At 37.3% G+C, this 25,142-nt stretch overlaps 1 protein-coding gene across 4 annotated transcripts in view; it reads left to right on the top strand.

The window, feature by feature from the left end:
• The window catches only part of PTPRA (protein tyrosine phosphatase receptor type A), a 116,307-nt gene that overhangs the window by 27,072 nt on the left and 64,093 nt on the right, over positions 1-25,142 (top strand). For 2 of the 4 annotated variants that reach the window (XM_045528952.1, XM_045528953.1), the window contains exon 2: positions 11,184-11,257. The exons of 1 other annotated variant lie outside the window; for it this stretch is intronic. In XM_045528952.1, the coding sequence (XP_045384908.1) occupies positions 11,231-11,257 (27 nt within the window). In that variant the 5' untranslated portion in view covers positions 11,184-11,230. Of the gene's footprint in view, positions 1-11,183; positions 11,258-23,143; positions 23,353-25,142 lie in introns of those variants that run through there. One more of the 4 variants, XM_045528955.1, reaches the window with a different exon arrangement.

A 25,142-nucleotide genomic window follows, 5' to 3' on the forward strand; every position in this document is an offset into this window, starting at 1 on the left:
TAAAAGATTGTCAGGGGAATCATAAAATTCTTATTAAAGGTTATACACTCAATTGTCTCACAGTTGTCTGGGTTCTTGCTCCACTTTAAAGAAATTGAAATTTGAAATCACAAATGTGTATTATGAATATGATCTATGTAAGAAAGAACATGTGACATTAATCAGCAGATCTGCACTCAAAGAACAGGCCTTGACTTTCTACCAAAATATAGGCAGATGAGTACACATGTTTTTTAAAGTAAAAATCAGATATTTAAGTTACATATATATTTTTTTAGTTACCTGATTTAGTGTACTGGGTGTAACCACCCAGCCATTTGTGTTGGGTAAGTTTTTACCAATGCCAGAAGGAAATAGAGGAGATAATTTTATATGCTTAGGCTGAAAAAAACCTTTCTCCAAAACAGGAGTCATCTGGCCTTTCTGTAAAGGGCCAGATAGTAAATATTTTAGACTTTGCAGGCCAAGAAGTAAAAATCAAGGATATAATATGTAAGTACTGATATAACAAGAGAGAAAACATATTTCCACAAATTTCTTATTGATAGAATTCAAAATAATAATTGAATACAACTTTTCATAATATAGGTATACAAATGAGAAGAATATAGGTCTTTTTTGGAGTGATAGCATTTTGCTTACTTGGGGTTCCGAGCTAGTGTTTCCTATTCAATGAACAAATAATCCTCAAAATTGATTGCGAGGGAGCCAGGAGTGGTGGCACACACCTATAATCCAAAACACTTGGGAGGCTGAGGCAGGAAGATTGCTTGAGCCCAGGAGTTCAAGACCAGTTTGGGCAACATAGACCCTGTCTCAAAAAAGAAAAAAATGTCATAAAAAGTGATTGCAAGTATTCATCTATTAATGCTGATCTATAGTGAGATTTTACAGATTTCATCTTTGAAATGTCTTCACACAGAGGCACTGCCAAATGTTGATATCAGCCAACAAGCATTTGATTTTAATTGAGCATATTAATTGCTTGGGAAGCATTGATAGAATTATATTCAATTTTTCTTATAATATTTATCCTTTAGTATATCATTACATTGTAGATTAATTACTTCCAATTGAAGGTTAGGTGGAAGCTCCACAATTGTCCTGTTAAATAGATTTTGACCCCAGCAGACTTAAGGTGAAAAAAATAAATAAATAGATTTTGAAATATGGAAATTTCCCTTATTTTTGTATTGAGGCCCTAAAAATTCTTCTGGAGCTGTAGTTTGAGCTAAGAAAATACATCCACTGAAAATTTGTTGGGGAATAGAGGTCTCAGTGCTTGTTTTAACTTTTGACAGCATGGGAAATGTATAAAGCAGCTTGACATTGCTTGTGATTCAATAGTTGGTTGCCGAAATGACTTAACCACAGTTTGTTTCACATGTAAGTCTTGTAATTCTAGGTTGAATTTGTTAAATATTATAAAATCTACAGCAAAAGCTAATTTTCAAAGCCATTCATTGTTTTATAATAGTGGCTGAAAGCAGTCTTACTGTTCTGAAATTTTTCAATCTCAGCTCCAAGCTAAAAAGGAAAAAAATCATAACAAAACTTTATTGATGCTGCATCATCAAACTTCTGTGTGATCAGGCAAGTCAAGTTATTCAGTTTCTATTTCTGACAATGGTTAAGCCCATGACAGTGAATAAAGTTCTCCATTGACATGCTTGGTTGAATAATACATGATAAATTCATATATTTTCCACAGAATACCTGTTGATGAACTTTTTTTAGACAGAGTCTTGCTCTGTCACCCTGGGTAGAGTGCAGTGGCATCATCATAGCTCACTGCAACCTGAAACTCCTGGGCTCAAGTGATCCTCCTGCCTCAGCCTCCCAAGTAGCTGAGACTACAGGTGTGCGCCACCATGCCTGGCTTTTTTTTTTTTTTTTTTTTTTTTGGTAGAGACAAGGTCTCACTCTTGCTCAGGCTGGTCTTGAACTGCTGAGCTCAAGCTATCCTCCCTCTTTGGCCTCCCAGAATGCTAGGATTACAGGCATGAGCTACCATGCCCAGCTGCTACCTTTACATCTTCACAAGCTTTGTAAATTATACAACTAAGCCTTTTTCTACTCCACACATATTTTTACCATTATCAGTTGTTAACACATCTTAACAGATTCCACTTCAGGTTATACTGAATTATTATTTTCTCAGCTTCTCACCTGCATTTGTCCAACACAGACCATTCGTAGAAGCTGATTCTTCAGTCATTTTAATTTGGTGTTGACACCTTGAATAAAGAACAGCTGAACAGTATTGGTAACACCTGTCAGCTCATCAAAAGAGATGGAAATCTATTTGAAATCAGTTGCCTTTTAAAAAATAGATTCTTGATCTTATTCCCAATATTCTCAACTTTTAGAGCAGCTGGTCTTGCTAACTCACCATTACAAAATTACTTTTCTTGCTTTGCTAACAAATGAGCCACTTGGAAACTTCCCTGCCTCCCTCTCTTTTTCTTCCTTTCCTTGCCTCCCTCCCTCCCTCCCTCCCTCCCTCCCTCTCTCTCTCTCTCCCTCCCTCTCTCTCTCTCCCTCCCTCCCTCCCTCTCTCTCTCTCTCTCTCTCTCTCTCTCTCTCTCTCTCTCTCTCTCTCTCTCTCCCCCTCCCTCCCTCTCTCTCTCTCCCTCTCTCTATGCTGTAATGAAATACCCCACTTTAAATTTTCTAATTTTCCTAACCATTGCTTTCCTTTGACTTAGGAATATTGTGATCAGTGCATAGTTTGGTAGTCTTGATGTATATTGAATTATTTTAGCACAGATACACAGTTGACCCTTGAATAACATGGATTTGAACTGTGCTGGTCTACTTAAGTGCAAATTTTTTTCAATAAATACAATTGGCCCTCTGTATCAGCGGGTTCTGCATCCACAATCAAACTTGAATAAAAAATGCAGCTTTCACTGGATTCAGAACCTGTGCAGGCCAACTGTGGGAATTGAGTATGCACGTATTTTGGTATCCGACTTGGTCCTAGAACCAAACCTCCCGCAGATACTGAAGGATGACTGTAGAATCATTGCATATAAAATGCTTTCCCATTTGACTTGATAACAAAATAATCCACACCCTCCACTGTGCTCTTAAAAGCATGACATTTACAGCATACTTTTTTTTTGTTTTGACATGATAGTTATGCACTGGTAATAGAAAATAAAATGTCACAGTATGGCAATATGCACGTTTGGCCCTAAAAACACTGTTGAGTTATAACTTTGTCATAGTGATTTATGTTGTACTGAGCAGCAGTGGAGTGGTCACATACACAAGTAGTCACTCTGCCCTGCCATTGTAGCATTGAAGCTAGCTGCAAACAGTATGTGAATGAGTAAGTTCATCTGCGTTCTTTATTATTTATGGACATTGAAATTTGAATTTCATATAATTTTCACATTACTAAATTCTTTTTTTTTTCTTCAATCATTTAAAAATGTGAAAATCATTCTTTGCTTGCAGGCCTGACAAAAACAGATGGTTTGCTCACTCCTGTTCAGTGTAAAGCATTACACTAAGGCCAGAAACCAAGAAGAAAAAAGTTACTTAAAATTTGACTGCAGATCTTTTTAGATACGATAAGCAAAACTAGAAGATAAACTGCAAATTGGGGGGGAAAATTTGTAACTAGTTGTCAAGGAAAGGTTACTGTCATCCTAGTATAAGGTAAGGATCCTTTTTACCTACAGCTAAGAAGAAACAGGCTAATACCCTATTAGGTAAATGGGCAAAGGACAGAAAAAGACAACTCACCAAATAAATACAGATGTCATTAACTGTAACCTACTGATCTAATACTGAAGCAGGGAAGGCAAATGAAAACATGGGAAACTTTCACTTCAAACTATAATAAATACACGTTAGGCTGGGTGGGGTGGCTCACGCCTGTAATTCTAGCACTCTGGGAGGCCGAGGGTGGCGGATTGTTTGAGCTCAGGAGTTCGAGACCAGCCTGAGCAAGAGCGAGACCCCGTCTCTACTAAAAATAGAAAGAAATTATATGGACAGCTAAAAATATATATATAGAAAAAATTAGCCGGGGATGATGGTGCATGCCTGTAGTCCCAGCTACTCAGGAGGCTGAGGCAGGAGGATCGTTTGAGCCCAGGAGTTTGAGGTTGCTGTGAGCTAGGCTGACGCCACAGCACTCTAGCCCAGGCAACAAAGTGAGACTGTCTCAAAAATAAATAAATAAATAAATACACGTTAGTATTGTTTGGGATTTTTACTGAAAGCAGGTATCACATTTATCATTTTTTAAAAAGAAAAAAATGTTTCTTGAATTTTTTAATTGCTTGGTTTTCTGGTTCCTAAATGTTCTGTATCCCTGAGCTGAGGTAGAGAAAAGAGAGTATAAGTCATGTCCCTTTCCTGCCACTGATACACTATACGTGTTGCTCTTTTTCAGAAGACAGAGCACATGTAGTTTAGGATTGTATAGCCCCATCAGATTCCCCCAGTCCTGGCTTTTGTATATTCTTTTTTATTTTATTATTATTATTTTTTTTTTTTTTTTTTTGAGACTCTCGCTTTGTTGCCCAGGCTGGAGTACAGTGGTGTGATCATAGCTCACTGCAACCTTGAACTCCTGGGCTCAAGTGATCCTCCTGCCTCAGCCTCCCAAGTATCTGGGACTACAGGGGTGCACTGCTACACCTGGCTGATTTTTCTTATTTTTTGTAGAGACAGGCTCTTGTATGTTGCCTAGGATGGTCTCAAACTCCTTGCCTCAAGTGATCCTCTTGCTTTGGTCTCCCAAAGTGCTGGGAATACAGGCATAAGCCACCACACTCAGCCAGCTTTTGTAATATATAATATAATGTAATGTAATATAATGGCCACTGCCATGTTGACTTTGAAGTCTAGAGCTTGATTTTTCAAATGAAGATGGAACTTTGTTGGTTCCATTAAGATCTTATAAATAATTTTGATGTTAGGGATTTTTGAGTTGCTTTTTAATTTCATTTTTGTTGTTTTAAATATTTATTATAGAAGCAAGGGGTGGAGGAATCTTCTAAATCAAACTCTTCCTTAAAATAGTTTTACTTTTGATAGGATTCCAGATTTTCCTAGCTTTGTTAAGTGTTTCTAAAAATGTTTGACATAGGTGTTAACTTCATGGCCTTTTGTATACAAACCAGTTTCTTTTTTTCTTGTTCTGAATGAACAATAGAGAACCTGGTAGGTGAGTCAGTCTGCATTCTCTCAAGGCAGATTACCAAGGTGAATCAGGAAGGGTGAGAATTCTACTTTGCATTTCTATTCATATCAAAAGTTGTAGAATTTGAAATGCCTGTTCTGATGGTATGCGTGAAGCATGCTGTTATTCTTTTCCTGAGGTCTATATAGATGATGTCATTAAACTAGCCTTTTGACTTTTAGTTCTTGGCTTGAAATATTGAAATGATTTTCTAAGCAATAGTTAAGTATAGTTCATATGGAAAAGGAATAATATGTTTGCCCTGAAATAAGCTGATCTGATCAGGAGGATGTCATGCTGAGCATGGCCAGAAATAAACTTGTAGCACCAATTATATACACTGTAGCAGCTCTGATTGGGGGAAGATGATATGAGAGGGAGTAAAAAGTAAAGTGTGAATTATGAGAAACATGGGAGAAAGTGACTATGGGATCTGACTTCATAAGAGCAGGGGTGGGAATATTGGATAGATATGTACGTGTCCCCCAGATTTTAGGAAGGCATATTTCAAAAAGTAGAGAAGACATGGGTGTGAATCAGTAGGAATGGCATACTAGAAGGGAAGTCAATTTAAAGAAAAAAACTACTCTCAAACTAAAGATAGTGCTTCTAATAGGTATTTGGATTTCGTTAAGAAATTAGAAGATAGGAGTTTTAAAAAATATACAGAGCCATTGGTCCATTAGCAAATATAAAAAAACTAAAGTAACTTAATTTGTGTTAAAATCTAATTAGTATTAAAACTAATTTTTAATGAAAAGGCTCTTTAATCTTTTATGGCCAAACTGCTATACTCTTAACTGACACTGTCCAATATGATAGTTATTAGCCATATGTGCTACTGTATTGAGCAGTGCATACGTAGAACATTTCCAATATCATAAAGTTCTATTGAGGAGATCTGTGAAATGAGATAAACTATTAGAAAAGCTAGTAAAATTAATACTGGAACATTGGTATGTGCTTTTTTGTTGTATCTGCATTTTGTTCTCTTTATTTTGAAATAATTTTAAATTTACAGAAAAACTGCAAGAATAGTACAAAGAGCCTTTTTACACCATGAACCATTTGAGAGTAAGTTGCTCACCTGATGCCCCATCCATCGGCCCTGAATACTTTAGTGTCTATCTTCTTTTTTTTTTTTTTTTTTGCTTTCTCAGGTTGAACTTCAGTGTGTATCTTTGTTTGGACATTGTCCTATGTAACCACAATATGCCTATTAAAATCAGGAGTTTAACACCAGTACAGTAGTACCAGCTAATCCTCAGGCCCCATTTACGTTTTACTAGTTGCCCCCAAAATGTCCAGTATAGCAGAAGGATCCAGTTTAGAATCAACATTGCATTTAGTTGTCATGTCTGTGTTTGACTTGATCACCTTCATGCTTTCAAAGATTGTAGGCTAATTATTTTGAGGAATGTCCTTCAGTGTGGGCCTGATATTTCCTCATGTTTAGATTCAGATTATGCATTTTGTCAGGAATAGTTTGTATTCTATTGTGAGGTGCTGCACAATATCCATGTGTTCCATTTCTTGTGATGTTAATCTTGAATACTTGATTAAGGTTGAGTCTGCCAGTTTTTTCTACCATAAATTTTTCTTTTTTTCTTTTTGTAATCAGTATTATATGAGGAGGAGTACTTTGAGACCATATAAATATCTCATTCCTTATCAAACTCTCACCTACTGGGTTTAGCATCCATTGATTATTTCTTTGCTGGATTATTACTATGATGGTTGCCAAATGAGCATCATCTCTTCCATATTCATTCATTGACATTCCTTTGTAAGGAAAAACTTTCTAGCCGCATTTATTTACCTTACATCAATGCAGACTTATGGATTCCTATTTTATTCAGTAAGTTATTACATATTAATATACTTTGTTACTTAGGTGCTGGATTTTTCCCAGATTTGGCCAATGGAAACGTTGTCAAGCTGGCTTCTGTATTCTTTTGGCATGTCCTATCATTCTTTGATCACTTTCCTCCTTACTTTCTGGCACAACAAGATGATCCAAGCTTTTCTTAAACTTTTCCTGTCCCAGCTCTGAAATTAGTCATTTCATCTAGGAGCCCTGGTTCCTTTTATTGAAGAATGTATGTAGAAACCAGGTCTGGACACTAGATGTGTTCTCCTGGGACATCACTGTTCTTAGGCCCTCTCAGTGGACAGAGCTAGAGCATATATGCATGTATATACATGTATAAGCATATATACACACTTAAACATGCACCTGTATCTTTATTTTTCTCTGTGTGTGTATATATAATTCTAGGAGTACCCACTGGTACCTCAGCACCTCAGAAATCATTTTATTTTTCTCCCTTTTTATATTTGTAACTCCCTTCTCTGAGAAACTGGGCTCCATTATTCTTAATATATTAATTGATCAGTCCCCTCGAATGTACTCAGTCTTTTCTTTCCTAACCAAATCATATGGATGCCAAGCTTGTGCAGCGTCCCTGATATTGAATTATTCAGGGATGAAAGAAAGTAGTACAGTCGATCCTCATTATTCACAGATTTTATATTTGCAAATTCACCTACTTGTTAACATTTGTTTGTAACTTCAAAATTAGTAATAGTGCTTTCATGGTCATTCATGGACGTGTGCAGAGGGTGAAAAATTTGAGTTGCCCAACATGCATATTTCCAGCTGAGGTCAAGCAAAACTGCTGCCTTCTTGTTTGAGCGCTCATACAGTAAACAAGTGTCCTTTTTTGCATTCTATTTAGTGCCATGTTTTTTGCATATTTGCTTCTTAGCATAATTTTTCAAGGTTCATCCATGTTTATGGTAAGTATCAGTACTTCATTCCTTTTTAAGGCTGAATAATATTCTATTGTATATAATGCCACATTTTGTTTATCCTTTCATCCAATGATGGGCATTTTAGGTTGTTTCCGCCTATTGGCTATAGGTGAATAATGCTGCTATGAACATTGATGTACAAGTTTTTGTTTGAATACCTGTTTTCAGTTATTTCTGGGTATAAACTTAGGAGTGGAATTGGTGGATCATATAGTAATTCTATGTTTAACTTTTTGAGGAACCATCATACTGTTTTCCACAGCAGCGATACCATTTTACATTCCCACCAGCAGTGTACAAGTTATCTCCACATCCTTGACAACACGTTATTTATTTGTTTGTTTGTTTATTTATTGCCATCTTAGTGGGAGTGAATTGGCATGAGGCCTAAAGATGTTAAACATCGTTTCATGTGTTTTTTGTGTATCTTCTTTGGAGAAAAGTCCTTTGCCTATTTTTTAATTGGGGGGTAGTGGTGTCTTTTTTGTTGCTGAATTGTAAGAGTTGATATTATATATTCTGATTACTAAACCCTTATAAGATATATGATTTGCAAATATTTCTTACATTCCATAGGTTGTCTTTTCACTTTTTCAAAGTATCCTTTGATACAAAAATTTTTTAAATTTTGATGAAGTCCAATTTATTCATTTTTCAACTCTCCACGTTTCTCAGAAGCCTTTCCTACTTTTCTACTGTTTTCTGTCTCCTTTCCTCCACTTCCCTTGGTTATTCAAATGTTTTAACAAATATTCCTGGAGCCAATACGGAGGTCAGCTCATAATTCTAGCTCTGGCTTTTGGTTCACTTTTTATTTCCTGACACTGGTGGTTTTCCCTACTTACTTTCTTTCATTTATTTATTTAGTTAGTTAGTAAGCTAGTTAGAGACGAGGTCTCGCCACACTGCCCAGGCTGGTTACCTGCTTTCTTGAGAACTTAGCTAAGCTTTTCAAAGGATGTTAGTGTTTATTCAGCATTTCTAGATTTTAATACCTGGAGAGTTTTAATAGATTTTCTAGACTACTATATTACTAGATTTAAAAAAGTTAAGACTGTGTCCTTTGAAGGTTACGTTTAATATACAGTGTCACCCAAAGTGTAAAATTACTGGCCTCCATCTCCTGGGCTCAAGTGATCTTCCTACTTCAGCCACCCAAGTAGCTGGGGCTACAGGCATGGGCTACTGTGGCTGGCTATATATTCATTTCTTAAATTCTATTTTTAAGTGGCAGCTCCTCTGTAAAAAGTAGATCAGGAGCCTGATTTTTCCTATCTGCTTCCTGAGGAAGCAAAAGACAGAAACTTGGTGAGTAGCAAGACTAGTTGTTGCTATAGTAAGCATGGGGCTTCCTGTCAGTGGCTCTGTTAACAGTAGGAAACGGAACCATAGCAGTGTTTCTAATTCGCCACAAGGTTTTGTTTCCCATCTTTGGGGTGGGAGGGTTTGCCATATCATCAAATTGGCTTTTCTCATTTGTTTTATTGATTCATTTAGTCAAACAGTAATAGGAAAGACTCACTGGCTGTGTACATTACACACCATACTTAGAAATATATGACAATTATGATACATTTCAAACAGGGGGCTTTGAAACTTTCCATTCAGCTCCTTTTGGAGAAAGCCCTTTTTCCTCAGGTGACTGTTGACACACATGGGTTATAGGCTTTATTCAGCCAACAAGTGAGAGCAGAGATTTTGGAGTCATATATGCCCGGGTTTGAGTTTCAGTCTTGCCACCTACCAGTTGTTTGTGGACAAGTTATTTAACTGCTCTGTGCCATAGTTTTCTCATCTATAAAATCTTTAAAGTGAAGTGTCTATTTCCTGTGATTATTTTGAAGGTAATGTTAAGTAATATACATTATACAGTTTGTCACAGTGCCTGACACACAATAAGTACTTAATAAAGGGTAGCTGTTATTCTTTTTATCCTGATCCTTGTTGAGCTGCTGCTTTTTGAGGTGTTCTGTTTATCTGTGATGGGTAATCAGCCACTGTATTGTCATCTTCCAAGATGTGACCAAGTTGATTGTTTCAAATATCCAAGCAGAAAAAGCACCCAGAAAATAGAAATTAAGCAGTTATTAAAGATTTGAATAATGATCATTGTTTCTTGTGTCTAATAAGGAATTTGGGCCATGTCTGCCTGGGCCTTTATTTAATGCATTTTAAAATTTGCTGGTTTTCTTCTTCCTTTAAACCTTACTATGATAGTTCAGGAGTAAGCTAAACTTTAAAAAAAAAAAAAATCAATGTCTCAGAATAAAGTGGGTGGGAATGGCTTGGCCCTTGTACCACCACGTTGCTCAGTCACTGGCTGAGGGTGGGTCTTTGACCAGTGCAGAGTTTTTCAGCCTTGGCCCTGTTGACATTTGGGGCCTGATAATTGCTTGTTATAGAGGCCTGTCCTGTGATTTGTAAACTGTTTGGCAGTATCCCAGGCCAGCAGCAGCCCCCTGTTCTTAGTTGTGATGATCAAAACTATCTAAAGACATTGCCAAATGTCCCCTACGAAGGGGCCAAATGGTATATAAACACTTCTGCAGTAAGTGGCATAGTGCAAGTTGTGGGACATGGAAGAGTGTTCCATCCTGCCCCTACTGGAAAGATCTACTCTCTTGTTGAATTCACTTCTCATGAGCTCTTCAGTGATCTGAACTATTTTAAGATGGTGCTTTGTTCTAAAGCTTCTGGAGTTTTAAGTATACCTCCATGAAACATCTCATTAGGGTATACTCCTCTCCCCAGAACAATCCATGGTTTTTAAATAGGGCTGTTTTATATTTCTTTTTTTTTTTTTTTTTTGAGACAGAGTGTCACTTTGTTGCCCGGGCTAGAGTGAGTGCCGTGGCGTCAGCCTCGCTCACAGCAACCTCAAACTCCTGGGCTTAAGCGATCCTACTGCCTCAGCCTCCCGAGTAGCTGGGACTACAGGCATGTGCCACCATGCCCGGCTAATTTTTTTTTTTCTATATATATTTTTAGTTGTCCAGATAGTTTATTTCTATTTTTAGTAGAGACGGGGTCTCGCTCAGGCTGGTCTCGAACTCCTGACCTCGAGCGATCCACCCGCCTCGGCCTCCCAGAGGGCTAGGATTACAGGCGTGAGCCACCGCGCCCGGCCTGTTTTATATTTCTAAAGGTATTTTTCCTTTGGTTGTAGGTGACACAACTTAAAAAGAGATATTTATGGAATTCCAATGAGTGGTGATGGATGATGCAGTTCAAATAACTAAGGTAAGAGAAATAAAACCAGAACTTTGAGGAGGCTTTTTGTCAGCCAAGTTAGTGTCCTCACAGAATAAAGCTAAGGTCAGATTCTTTCCCATTTATAACAGTAGTTTATTTTTTATGACTAAAAACATTATAATTATCATCCTTTTAGATGATGGTTCTCAACCTGATCGTGAATCAGAATCAGTCTGAGTGTGGTGGTTCACACCTGTAATTCCAGCACTTTAGGGCGTCCAGGTGGGAGGATTGCTTGAGGTCAGAAGTTTGACACCAGCCTGGGCAACATAATGAGACCCTGTATCTACAAAAAATAAAAATAAAAAAGCGAGGCATGGTGGTGCATGCCTGTAGTCCTAGCTATTTGGGAGGCTGAAGCAGGAGGATCACTTGAGCCCAGAAGTGTGAGGCTGCAGTGAGTTTTGATCATGCCACTGTACTCTAGCCTGGACAACAGAGTGAGACTCCATCTCTTTCAAAAAAAATTACATTGTTTTTGTGACTTTTTTTCCTGGAATTATCCCTATTTTCTCCAGCCATTTTCTTTTTCTGCTTGTTTACCTTGGCCTAGTGATCCTTGCTCGTTCTTTCATGTTTAAGAATGAAAGAGTAGAAAGGTTGTATAAGAGATCTGAGCACATGAGCAGAGCTTGTCAGCTTGCAGAGTGAGTGGTCAAGAGCTGGCTGCTAAACGCTGAAAAAGGCAGAGGGCTTGCTCTGGAGTACCTCCTCCCAGATCAGCTGTTTTAGGTCTCTCCAGTCAGTGTGTTTACTGTTTACGTAAAATTATCTTACCCCAACTCTTTCTTTTCCTGTATGAGGGTTAATAGTTGACCATCACATTAGCCCTCTTTATTCTTTTGTTCTTGTTATTTCTTCAGCTTTATTTGGCCCCTGCTGTGTGTTCACACACATTCACTTTTATTTGCTTGATGTACATCCCTTCTTTTGAACACTGTATAGTCATTAATGAGAGTGAGATAGGATTTTATGTACTGACATAAAGAATGACCATAAAGTATTTTTGGAGATAAGATCTTTAAAGAGTTGATAAAGTTAAGATGAGGTCTTTAGGGTGGCTGTAATCCAATGTGACTGGTGTCCTTATAAGAAAAGGAAATGTGTACACAGAGAGACAGACCAGAAACACACACGTACAGAGATACAGCTGCGTGAGGAGAGGACACAGTGAGATGGTGCCATCTGCAGGGATGAGAGGCCTCAGAAGAAACCATACCTGCTGACACTTTGATCTGGGACATCCAGCCTCCAGAACTGTGAGAAAATACATTTCTGTTCTTTAACCCACCCAGTCTGTGATACTTTGTTATGGCAGCCCTAGCAAAATGAATATAGACACTTACAAGAGGCTTCATGCATTGTAGCACATGGTAAATTATAGTGCAAATAGTCGTTGGTAGTGCTATTGTTGAGAAGAGAGAGGATGGATGGGAAACATCAAGACAAAGTAAAATACAAGTATGGTATGAATTTGTAGTGGGTGAAAAAAGGAGGATTCTGGAAGTAGAAATGCTTTTGAATAAAAAAATCTCAGTAGTGTAAGAATTTTATATCAGTTTAACAGAGAGTTTAACAGTGAAAGATGAGATTGTAAGTGTAGTTTGGGGATCTGTATTGGTTTCCTAGGGCCGCCATAACAAAGTATGATAAACTAGATGGCTGAAGACAACAGAAGTGTATTGTCTCACAGTTCTGGAGGCCAGAAGTCCAAAATCAAGGTGTTGGCAAGGTTGATTCCTTCTGAAGGAGAATCCGTTCCATGCATCTCTCCTAGATTCTGGTAGCCCCTGTGTTCCTTGGCTTGTAAATGATCACACAAGTCTTCTGTCTTCAAATGGCACTCTCCCTATGTCTGTTTTCACATGACCATCTTCTCTAAGGACACCAGTCATATTTGTATCAGAGGCCCACAGTACTCTGGTATGACATCATCTTAATTACATCTTCCTTATGACCCCATTTCCAAATAAGGTCACATTCTGAGGTAATAGGGGTTAGGACTTCACAATATCTTTTTGGGGAGACACAGTTCAACCCATAACAGCGAACAAATTCTGAAGGGCTTCCTATACGGCCCAAGTATTTTCAAATGTATTATTTATTCAGTGGGAAACCATTGAAAACTTTGAGTAGGATGAATATAACACTTTTAGGAAGACTCCTGGGGATGTGGTTGGAGGGCTGTTAGCTGCACTGGAACTCAGTAGAAGGCCTGGACACAGATTAGTGTAGGGAAATACAGATTCTGGACAAGACATCCCAAACCAAAATCTTCAAATAAAAGACCTAGGACGCTGTTTTTTAAAAGCTCTCCCTCTCCCACCCTATGGTTCTGATGATTAGCCTTGTTTGTATAACACTGAGTAGGAGGTGATAGAGGCATGAAATGGGTTGGTGGTTGTACGAGTACTATTATAGAAAGAGCAGAGGCAACCTAGGAAGAGAGACACTTTGAAAGAGTAGTACATAATTTGGTATCTAAGAGACTGAGACAGTGGTAGACTCCTTAACAGAAATAAAGAAGTCTAGAGAATAAATTGGATTTAAAGAGAAGGTGATCAATACGGTTTAGAGTTTAAGGTGATAGTGAGACATTCCGTAGCACTTGGAGAATGGTGGTGTATGTTCAGAAGTGAGATGGTGGAGGTGGTAATGGAGCGTGGGTTTCTGTCTTTCTAGGGCAGAATGGATATGGGTCAGGAAGACAACATTGTAGACACTCCTTCCTTAGCCCCCAAAACAAATGGAATTGACTGTTTTGTCATGGCACCTGGAGCACATGTGGGCCTTGTTTACTTATTGCCTTTGCTGTGAACTCTTTGAAGACAGGGACTGGTCTTAATTTGCATTCTAAGCCCAGCACCTAGCACAGTGCCTGACTTTTTGATGAAAGTTTGTTGAATGAAAGACTGAACTGGAAAAGGAGCACGTGAACTTGAGAATAAGAGCTTTGTCTTTTTATTCCTTGCATCCCTAACGTTTAACCCAATGCCTGCCCCAAAATAGGGTACAGTTGAGATTTTGATGTGTGAATGGTAGAGGAAGAAAAACTTTTGGAACTAAAATTGAATAGTCATAGTGTCAAGAGAACCAAGAACTGAGAAACTTTTGAGAGAAAAAGATAACTATAACATGTCAAATGCAAGACAAGGCAAGTAAAAACTGAGGGAAAAAGTTGTATTTGATCAGGAAGTTATTGTAGAGTTATTGAGAGTGAAGGAATTGAGAGCACAATGAGGTCATTAAGAAGAGGTGGACAGTGAGTTAATGAAAGCAGAGTATATCTCACAAGTTTAATGGTGTGAGGAAAGAAGGGAAAAGAGGGGCCTGTAGGGTTAAATAGTGAGATTATTTTTGTCTGTATTTTTAAAAATCTGTTTGGAACATCTGTCCCTATTTGTAAACAGGGAAACGAGGGTTAGAGAGGGAGAAACTGAAAGTACCAGAGGGAAATGCATAATTTTGAGGGAAAGATCTCAAATGGGATCAGGGACATAGGCAGTAGCCTTAGAAAGGATGAGGGAATCTCTTCTAGTTTAAAACATGAGAATAGAGGCTCTGTAAAGAAGGAGAGAGAGTTGGTACCTTCTTGTCACTAAAGTCATCTACCCAGACTTGGGCTACTGTGCTAGAAACTGACAGGAAACTGACAAAGGAAGGATGTTTTCTGCACAGCACTGAGGAGTGTGGTACTCCTGAGTGATGATTGGCAGCCTGAGATAGGAATGGTGGGACTAGATGGTGAGGATAATCTAGAAATTAGATTAGGGAGTTGTGGGGTAAAGGTGTACTTTTTTTTTTTTTTTTAAGTTTTTATTTCGGTATATTATGAGGTGTACTTTTTATTTACTCTTCTCTGGTTCAGAGGTTTTATAATTTTCCCTATCATTACAACAGTATTGGATGCCTCTTATGTGTAGATTTTTATTTTTATGTTGGAAAAACAAGAAAATTAAGAAAGTCACTGCCCTGAAGTTTCTGGTTTTGTTGGGGAGATCATATATGTAAAAAGCTAAATTAGTATATGGCACGTAACATTATAGACCACGTCCCAAATGAGTAGTTTAGATAAATGTCAGAGATTACAATTATAGCAGTATACTTTGAGGTTCATTTCCCCATAGTTTATGAACACTTAAATATTGCCACTTTTATAAATATGTGTGAATTTGAGAGGTAATTACCAAGTTGCTTTAATTTGCTTTCCTTATTGTTAGTAAAGATGAATTTTTTCGTTTATTTATCATGATTATTTTACTTTTATGAATTGCCTGTTTATGACTTTTATCCATCCTTCCATGAGCGTGTTGGTACTTAACTGATTTGGAAACACTTTATTTAATAAAGTTATTTAACCCTTTGCCTGTAACATTTTGCAGATGTTTTTTCTAGTTGCTGATTTTTTTCTAGTTTCTTATTTAATTTTAGTTTTTGATGTTTTGTTGACATATAAGAGTTTAAGCATTTTATATACCTGAAGCTATTAAATATTTAGTTTTAATATTTAGAAAGGGCTGCCTCTCCCCAAGAACAAATATTTCCAAATGTTTTCTTCAAATTTTTTAATAGTTTATTTATATTTATTTACATGGCATTATGTTATTTCTTGTTACTTATATACTTAGAACTTTAAACCATTTGGAATTTATTTTTGAGATATTGCATGAAATGAGGAGCTAATTTACTTTGTGCTGAATAGTTCAGCAGTTTTCCTAGTACTATTTATTAAATAATCCATTAATTTTCTATTGACTTGAAAGAGTTCTTTATCATGTACTCAATACTTACATATACAGACTTTATAAATCTGTACCTGCACCATTATCAGAGAGTTTTAATGAATATAATTGTGTAGGCCAGGCACAGTGGCTCATGCCTGTAATCCTAGACTCTCGGAGGCCAAGGCGGGAGGATTGCTTGAGCTCAGGAGTTGAAGACCACCCTGAGCTAGAACGAGACCTCGTCTCTACTAAAAATTAAAAAATTAGCGGGTTGTGGTGGTGCATGCCTGTAGTCCCAGCTACTCAGGAGGCTGAGGCAGTAGGATTCCTTGAGCTCAGGAGTTTGAGGTTGGTAAGAGCTAGACTGATGCTATGGCACTCTAGCCTGGGCGACAGAGCGAGACTGTGTCTCCAAAAACAAACAAACAAAAAAAAAAACAGAAAAAAAACTGAGTGGCAAAGGATTCTCTTGAACCAGTCTTCCATTTCTGGAAATAGGCCAGTCCCATTAAACAGCAATGTCTCATTTCAGGATATGGCATTGCAGACAAGATTTCAAACAGAAGAAAGACAAAGGTTAATATTTGGAACAGTTTATAAACCAGTTTTCTTGCCGTCTGGAGGGCGTCAAGTTGGAGTGTCTAGATGTTAAACTCTAAGCATCTTTAGTTAAAGTAGAAGGTAAGCAGTGGTAATCTGACAGATTTTTCTCACCTGGGGTTTGTATGTCACAAAGTATGCTTGCAGGGCCTCAGGAAATGAAAGGTAGTGGCAATTTCATTAAGTCCAAATTAGAAAAATGGAAGAAAAATTTAAAAATGTTATTTTGGAGACTTGTAGCCAGAATAGAAGTATGCTTGCAGAGCCTCAGGAAATGAAAGGTAGTGGCAATTTCATTAAGTCCAAATCAGAAAAATGGAAGAAAAATTTTAAAATGTTATTTTGGAAACTTGTAGCCAAGAAAGAATTCAGGATTTAGTCCAAATTGTAGGCAAGTAACAAAAACTCAAAAACAATGGACAAGGCTGGAATCTAATAACAGGTAGCCTATAGTTTCTTTCTGAAACATAATTTTCTCTCTCCAGTTTCCCATTTCTACCAAAGACAAATCATAGTAGGACTAATTTATTTGCAGAATAAATTTTATCTCATTATATTTAGCATGATTATTTGCATAAACTGTAACAAGAATTGGCCTTGCTGGAACTTTTTCATAAGGAATCTCAGGTTAGACTTTTAAGCTTCCTGAGTCAAGCCAAGGATTTATCTGTGTCTGCAGATAAACCTGTATAAATTAGGTAAATTCCTCTTTTCTCGAGGTCCCAAAGTAACTTGAGGTTCCTGGACCTGTCAGAAAGTGTCATTCTTTACTTACCACAGATCAGGAAATGTCATAGACAGGGTACCAGGCCTGTTTTTCCAAAGAGGTTTTTATCCGCTCCATGAAGTTAACCTTAATTCCTCAGACCAGTCTGGGCATAATCTGAAAATATGCCATTCCAGTCAAAGCCTTGGTAAAACAACTAGTGTCTCCACTTGTGGCCTGCTATAAAAGAAAGATTCTCATTGGACTTATATAAATAACTATATTGCTATAAAATAAGAATACTCACAAATAGTTTCCAATCTCTGGAGAAAACAAGTAGAAAAATAATTCAAATTTTGCTCACAAAAATGTACTTTACCAATTTGTTGTAAGCTATAAATAGCTGAAAAGAAGAAAACAAAATTTACTTCTGGAAAAGAAAAGGCACAAAAAAAAATCAGCAATGTTTCAAGCAAAAAAAGTCATTAAGTTTTTTTTCAGTCCTCTATAAGTTCAGTCTCCTGTAATTAATTTTTATTCTGCTTGAGGTTAAACCATACTTAATTTCCAAGTAAAGATGAGGTCATTCTTCTGCCTAACATGATAGAACAATGCTGCATACAACTGAAAACATACTATCCTTTTCTCTAGAAGAGGATGGAAGTACTTGGATGATGTTTATTTACTTTTCTCCTTGATACCTGCAACTTAAATACTATGATGTAAAGTTAACAATCCTTAAGTCTTATGATCAGCTGTTAGTCCAATTGTTTTTCCTTGAAGAAATATTTCTGTATCCACTTTATATAGCTGCATAGGAAAACATCCCCAAATTTAGTATTTTGAAGGAACAACCACTTAATTGGTTCACAATTCTGTGAACATGAATCTGTGCTGAGTTAGCTGTTTGGTTCTTCTGCTGGTCTTGACTGTAGTCATCCATGCAGTTTTAGTCAGCTAGTGGTTTATCTGGGGCTCAGATTGCCTCAGGTGCAAGTCAGGCAGTTGGTGTCAGTTATTGGCTGAGCCTTTCTCTTCATATAAGGAGGTGAGCCAAGGTTTCTAACATTATGACAGCAGTATTCCCAGAGAGCCAAATGACAGCAGCAAGGCCTCTTAAGGTATCAACTTGGAAGTCACACCATCCCTTCTGCTGCACTTTATTGGTTTAAGCAATTCACAAGGCCAATTTAAAGGGACAGGGAAATAAACTTTACCTCTTGATAGGAAGAGTGGCAGTGTCTCACTATAAAAGGCATGTGCATGGGGTAGGAGTTTTTGTAGCCATCTTTGCAAACAGTCTACCAAGTGTCTCCCCGCCCCCCTTTTATTCTGGCTGCTTAAAAAAAAATGTTTTTTCCACAATTCTTTGGTTTTCAGAAGTCTTACTATGTTGTATCTAGACCCAGGTTTCCTTTTTATTTATCTGCTTAAGGGTTCTTAGGACTTCTTGAATCTGTTGTTTGATATCTTTTTGTCAGTTTTGGAGAATTTTCAGCCTTTGTTTCTTCAAATATTTCTTCTGTCCCATTCTCTCCACCCTCTTATCTATAACTGAAATTACACATAGATTAGATCATCTCACTGTGTCCTTTATGCCTCTTACCTTCTCTTCTGTATTTTTTATCTTTTTGCCTCTTAGTTTTATTCTAGATACTTCCTTTTGACCTATCTTCCAGTTCACTAATTCTCTCTTCAGCTGTATTTTATTTGTTTTTAAATCCATCCGTTGAGATCTTTATTTCAGTTACTGTATTTTCTCAGTTCTAGAATTGTGATTTCTTCTTCCCTTTCCCTTTCCGTCTCTTCTCACTCTGTCACCCAGGCTGAAATGCAGTGGCGCAATCATAGTACACTGCAGCCTCAAATTCCTGGGCTCACGTCATCCTCCTGTCTCAGCCTCTTAAGTAGCTGGGACTATAAGCACATGCCACCACACTTGGCTTAGAATTCATATTTGATCTTTTTTTCAGATCTGCCATTACTTTTTTTTTTAATTTTTTTAATTTTTAATTATTACAGGTACATAATAGGTGTGTTGGGTGAAATTCTTAATGCTGTGGGACTGTTCTTTCTTTTTTACTAATCCTCATGTTGTCTTTTTATAGACTAGACACTATAGTTTTAAAATTGTTTGTAGAAATAATTTAAGACCTAGGATGCTGTCTTTTTCTACACAGGGTTTGCATTTGTTTCGGGCCTTGCCTAAAGGTCTTTAATCATTTTAATCCAATTTCAGGGATTGAGATGCCTAAAAGCAGCACTGTAGTCCCTACAGAGGCTGATTAACTTCAGTTCATTACCTAACATACCTGTATGTGTGGAGCACTTAGCTAGATGTTGGGTAGGTCCTATGAGCTGAGCAGACCTGGTCTTTGGTCTATATGGAGCACAGAGTCTTAATTATAATTGATTGGTAAATATATGTACAATTTTTATTAAGGTCTGTGGAAGCAATGAGTAGGCTGCTATCATAATAAACATTTGGAGTAGGGAGGGGGTGAGAATGGTTTTACCATAACTAACTGGGGCAGATTTTATTTAAGATGAAAACTGGCTGATAAGAGAGAACTTGGAGCAGAAACTGCTAGGCAGCAACAATTGCCAGTGTGAGACTAAATGACTACCAAAAAAGTGTGTGGGGGGAGGGAAGAGTTGAGATTGATTTAGAACTATAATAATGAGCTCTGAGACATTTTCTTTCCCTTTCCGATTTTTTTTTTTTTTCCATTTCCCTTCAGAAAAATTAGTGAATTGGGTGCCAGTGAATCTAGGTTCTGGATTTAGCTCTGTGGTCTTGGACTAGTTACCTAATTCTTCCTTCAAAGCAAAACTTTGGGGAGGGAGGAAGGAAAGAGAGGGCAAACATGGAAGTAAGATGGAAAGGAAGGAAGGGAGCACATTAGGAGAGAGACTGTTGAATTTCTTTGTGATTCTCACAAGTGTCATCTGCCCAGTTTGACACCTATAGTAGGTATTCTGTAATTGTTGATTTAGCAGAACGAGAACAGATTAGATAATTTTTTAATTATAGAAGAGATGATGAAATAAGAATTTTCCATCTTATTTCTCTATTTAAAGGAAAGAGTAAATGAATCAAAATGAAGAAAAGCCATGTTCATCTGCTTCCTGGATAAAAGAGTTTTATTGATTAACATGAAACATTTTGGTTAACATGCAAAAGCGATTTGAGAAAACACTGGAGATGTGAGCTCCTTGAGGACAGGAGCTGCTTTCTCTTGCCTCCCCAGCCTGGCACAAAACAAGGAGCTTAGTTGAACGGATAAACAAACGAGTGGTTCTCTGCTTTGAAGGAACTTGGACTGTCATTACCTTACAGTCCAAGTTTTACTTCCATTTGCTTTATGTGAGTTCCAGAAAGAATTTAAGAAACTATTTGCTCTCATAATATATTACTAGCCCAAACTTCTGGTTTGTGATCTGTGGGTTATTTAAGATCTGTGGATCTTAAATTTCCTCAAAGCCCAACAGTCAGAGAACACCTTGTTACAGTGAGGTAAGCAAGCATACCTCTCAGAGCCTTATTGAATATTTTCTGTCTTTGCCCACAGACCTGAGGACTTGAGCTATTTCAGAGGGTAAGATTGGAACTTAGCAGAGTTATACTTCCTGTATCTTAACTTTCCGACTATTATGTAAGGTTTTCTTTTTTCTAGAAAGAGACTAATCTGGAATGAGAATGAATTCCAACAGTAAAAGCAAAGCTTTAAGTAGGTCATCTGACTTTGCTTTTGTGCTCCACATTCACCCTGGTTATAAAAGGGCCTTTCATGAGTTTTCTAGGCTTTCATCACTGCCAGACTCTCCACAGGCATTGTGAAAGAATTAAACTAGCCACCCTCCCCCATGCTTGTCTCATGGACTCTTTAGTAGAGTGCACACTGGACTATGTTTAGCTCAGCAGGAACTCTTTGCAAACACTAAATACATGAACCGTCCTCCTGGAAGATAAGAGATTTCAGTATTGATTAGTGTCATAGCTACAGAAGTTAGTGTCTGCTAGTATTCGATAGATACGATAACTTGCTGCCTAATTGTTGCCACATTATTAGGCCAAAGTTTAAGAAGTATTCATATTAGAGTTATTTATATTTAAAATTTGCCTATAGATACTTTCTGACAATTCATTTGGATAGGAGGTTGATGAATGCTTCAAATAACCCGGATACTCCTAATTAACTTTTTAAAAGAAGCTAGTCAGTACTGAAATAGTTTTTCCAAGTTTTACCTACAGTAGAGAAGGAAAGGAAGGATGGAAATTTGAAAGGATATTTAGCAAGCTGCTTGTGGCAAAATCTGGGGGTGGAGGGTAGGTAGTAAAGGATTTGCATTTTACTGGCGTTTGCTTTTTACTTAGATCCATACATCTCAAGGAAGCTATATGTAGAGGTAGCCATATTTGTTGATTTTTCGGCCGGGCGTGGTGGCTCACGCCTGTAATCCTAGCACTCTGGGAGGCCAAGGCGGGTGGATCGCTCGAGGTCAGGAGTTCGAGACCAGCCTGAGCAAGAACGAGACCCCGTCTCTACTAAAAATAGAAAGAAATTATCTGGCCAACTAAAAATATATATAGAAAAAATTAGCCGGGCATGGTGGCACATGCCTGTAGTCCCAGCTACTCAGGAGGCTGAGGCAGTAGGATCGCTTAAGCCCAGGATTTGGGATTGCTGTGAGCTAGGCTGATGCCACGGCACTCGCTCTAGCCTGGGCAACAGAGCGAGACTCTGTCTCAAAAAAAAAAAAAAAATCTTGAATTCATGTATTTTTATCCAGTTCATTTTCTACATCTATTTTAATGATTGTATGATCTTTCTCTAATAAGAGTGAATTATATTTATAGATTTTTATATTAAAACATACTTTTATATAAATTCAAATTGATCATGACTTATCTTTTTTATGTACTAGATTCAATTTGTTAATATTTTGCTTAGAATTTTTGAATCTATGTTATTGTGTGCAAGTGGGCCTACAATTTCCTTTCTTAAAATGTTTTTGTCCAATTTCAGGGCCAGGTTTTTCTCTCCTCTTAGAATGAGCTGGGAATTATTTCTTCTTTTTTCTCACCCTTAATACCATCTGAGCCCAGTGTTGTTTTTGTGGGAAAATTTTTAACTTCTGGTTCAACCTCTTTAATTATAAGAATATTCAGGTTTTTATTCTTCCTGGGTTAGTTTTAAGTTCTCTTTTTTGGGGGGGATTTGTCTGTTTCTTTGAAATTTTCAAAATTATTTGCCTATAAGTTTTGATAATAGTCTCAGTTTTTCATCTGCTATGTCTATAGTTATTTCCACTTTTCAAATTCTAATATTAATTTGTGCCTTCTCTTTTTACCTGTTAATTCTCAAAGAACTATCCTTTGGCTTTGTTTAACTTTTATTATTATATTTTTTTATTGTATTTCTCTGTTGATTCTTCCTATAATTCTTAACAGCTTTGTAATTAACATACAATAAGCTGTACACATTTTAAAGTTAAAATTTATTAAGTTTTGACCTGTGTATACAGCAGTGTCACTATCACCACAATCAACAGAGTATGAACATATCACTTCCCAAAGTTTTCTTGTGCCCTTTTGGAACCTCTCCCTTTTGCTCTTGTCTACTCCTTCATTTCCAGGCAACCATTGATCTATTTTCTGTCACTATAAATTGGTTTGTATTTTTGTTAGAGTTTTATACAAGTGAAATCATGTAGTATTGTATTAACCATGTGTTTCTGATGCTGTGACAGAGTTAGCCAATTCCTGGAGATAGTAAATAACTCACCTATACCCCAACCACCTCTTTTATCTAGGACTCTCACAGGGCTCTCATGTTCTGGACCACTGTTCACCTTAGAGACCACGCAACTAGGGACAACTCCTATGCCGCAGAACCCACTGAAGTTAATCAAAGTAGCCAATCCTGAGCCTGCTCACCCTGCCCTGCCTATTCCTTTCCACTGAAACCACAGTAAAAGGTCTTGCCCATGTTTTCCTCCTGTTCCCTCTGCATCATCAGTGACCCTGGTGCTTCCTCATCTTGGGAACTGTGAGTAACTATTTTTTCAGTGCCAACCATCTCCTGATCTGTTGGCCTCACCATACCTGAATAATAAAATCTATGTTTTAAAACAAGTATATACTCTTTTACTTCCTTTACTTAGCATAATTATTTTGAGATTCATCCATGTTGTTGCATACTTCGGTCATTCATTTTTATTGCTGAGTTATATTCCGTTATATGCGTATGCCAAAATTTGTTTATCCACTCATCTATTGATGGACATTTGGGTTGTTTCTAGTTTTTGGCTACTACAAGTAAAGATTCTATGAACATTAAAGTACAGGCTTTGGTGTGGATATACATTTCCTATTCTTGTGAGTAAATATTCAAGAATGGAATGCCTGGATCCTATTGTAGTGGAGGTATGTTCAACTGTTGAAGAAACTGCCAAGTCATTTTCCAAAGTAGTTGTACCATCTTATATTTTTGTATTTGCATCAGCAATATATGGGGGTTCTGATTTGTCCATATCCTTGACATCATTTGGTATGATCGATCTTTTAATTTTAGCCATTTTAGTGGGCGTAATAATGGTATTTTGTTTTACTTTGCATCTTCCTGATGACTAATGATTTGCAGCTTCCTTCAGATGCTTATTTGCCTTCCATACATCATCTTTGATGAAAATGTCAGTGCCGATCTTTCACCCATTATTTTATTGGGATGTTTATTTTCTTATTGTTGAGCTTTGAGAGTTGTATATATCTGGATATCAATGCTTTCTAAGATATATTTTTTTGCAAGATTTTCTCCCAGGCTATGGCTTATCTTTTTAAAAATTATAGTTAAAATAGTAAATTTTATATTATGTATGTTTAACGGTTTTTAAGTATACAGTTCTGTGGCATTAAGTATATTTACATTGTTGTACAGCCATACCACCATCCATCTCCTGAGCTTTTTCATCTTCCCCAGCTAAAACTCCATACTCATTAAACACTAACTCCCCATTCCCCCTTCCCCCCAGCCTGTGGCAGCCATCATTCTATAATACTTTCCATCTCTATGAATTTGACTACGTACTTCATATAGGTGGAATCATATAATAATTTCATTTTATGACTCTTATTTCCCTTAGTATGATATCTTCAAGGTTCATCCATGTGGCAGCATGTGGCAGAATTTCCTTCCCTTTTAAGGCTGAGTAACATTCCATTTTATGTATGTACTACCTTTTATTTATCCATCTGTCAGTGGACACTTGGTTGCTGTCACCCCTTAGCTATCGTGAATAATGTTGCCGCGAACATGGGTGTACAAATATTTGTTTGAGTCCCAGCTTTCAGTTCCTTTGGATCTATTTCTAGAAGTAGAATTTCTGGATCATATGGTAACACTATATTTAGTTTTTTGAGGAATTGCCATACTGATTTCTATAGCTGTTGTACCATTTTACATTCCCACCAGCAGTGCACAGGGTTCCAGTTTTTTCACATCTTAACCAACACTTGCAATTTTCTGGGTTTTGTTTTATTTTGGTTTTTTTTGATATTTAATGATAGCCATCCTGGTGGGTGTGAAGTGGTATCTCATTATGGTTTTGATTTGCATTTCCCTAATGACTAGTGGTATTGAGCATCTTCTCGTGTGCCCTTTTCATGGCCATTTGTATACCTTATTTGGACAAATGTCTATTTATGCATGTTCTTTGTCCTCCCTTTTTATCTCCCTTCCCCCACCAAGTTAAAGGATTTAAATCTCTACGGGACTGATGAGGGACTGGTTCCCTGACCAGGAATCAAACCTGGGCCATAGTGGTGAAAGCACAGAATCCT

The sequence above is a fragment of the Lemur catta genome, chromosome 17 (genome assembly GCF_020740605.2).
Source record: "Lemur catta isolate mLemCat1 chromosome 17, mLemCat1.pri, whole genome shotgun sequence".
NCBI classification, from domain to species: domain Eukaryota; kingdom Metazoa; phylum Chordata; class Mammalia; order Primates; family Lemuridae; genus Lemur; species Lemur catta.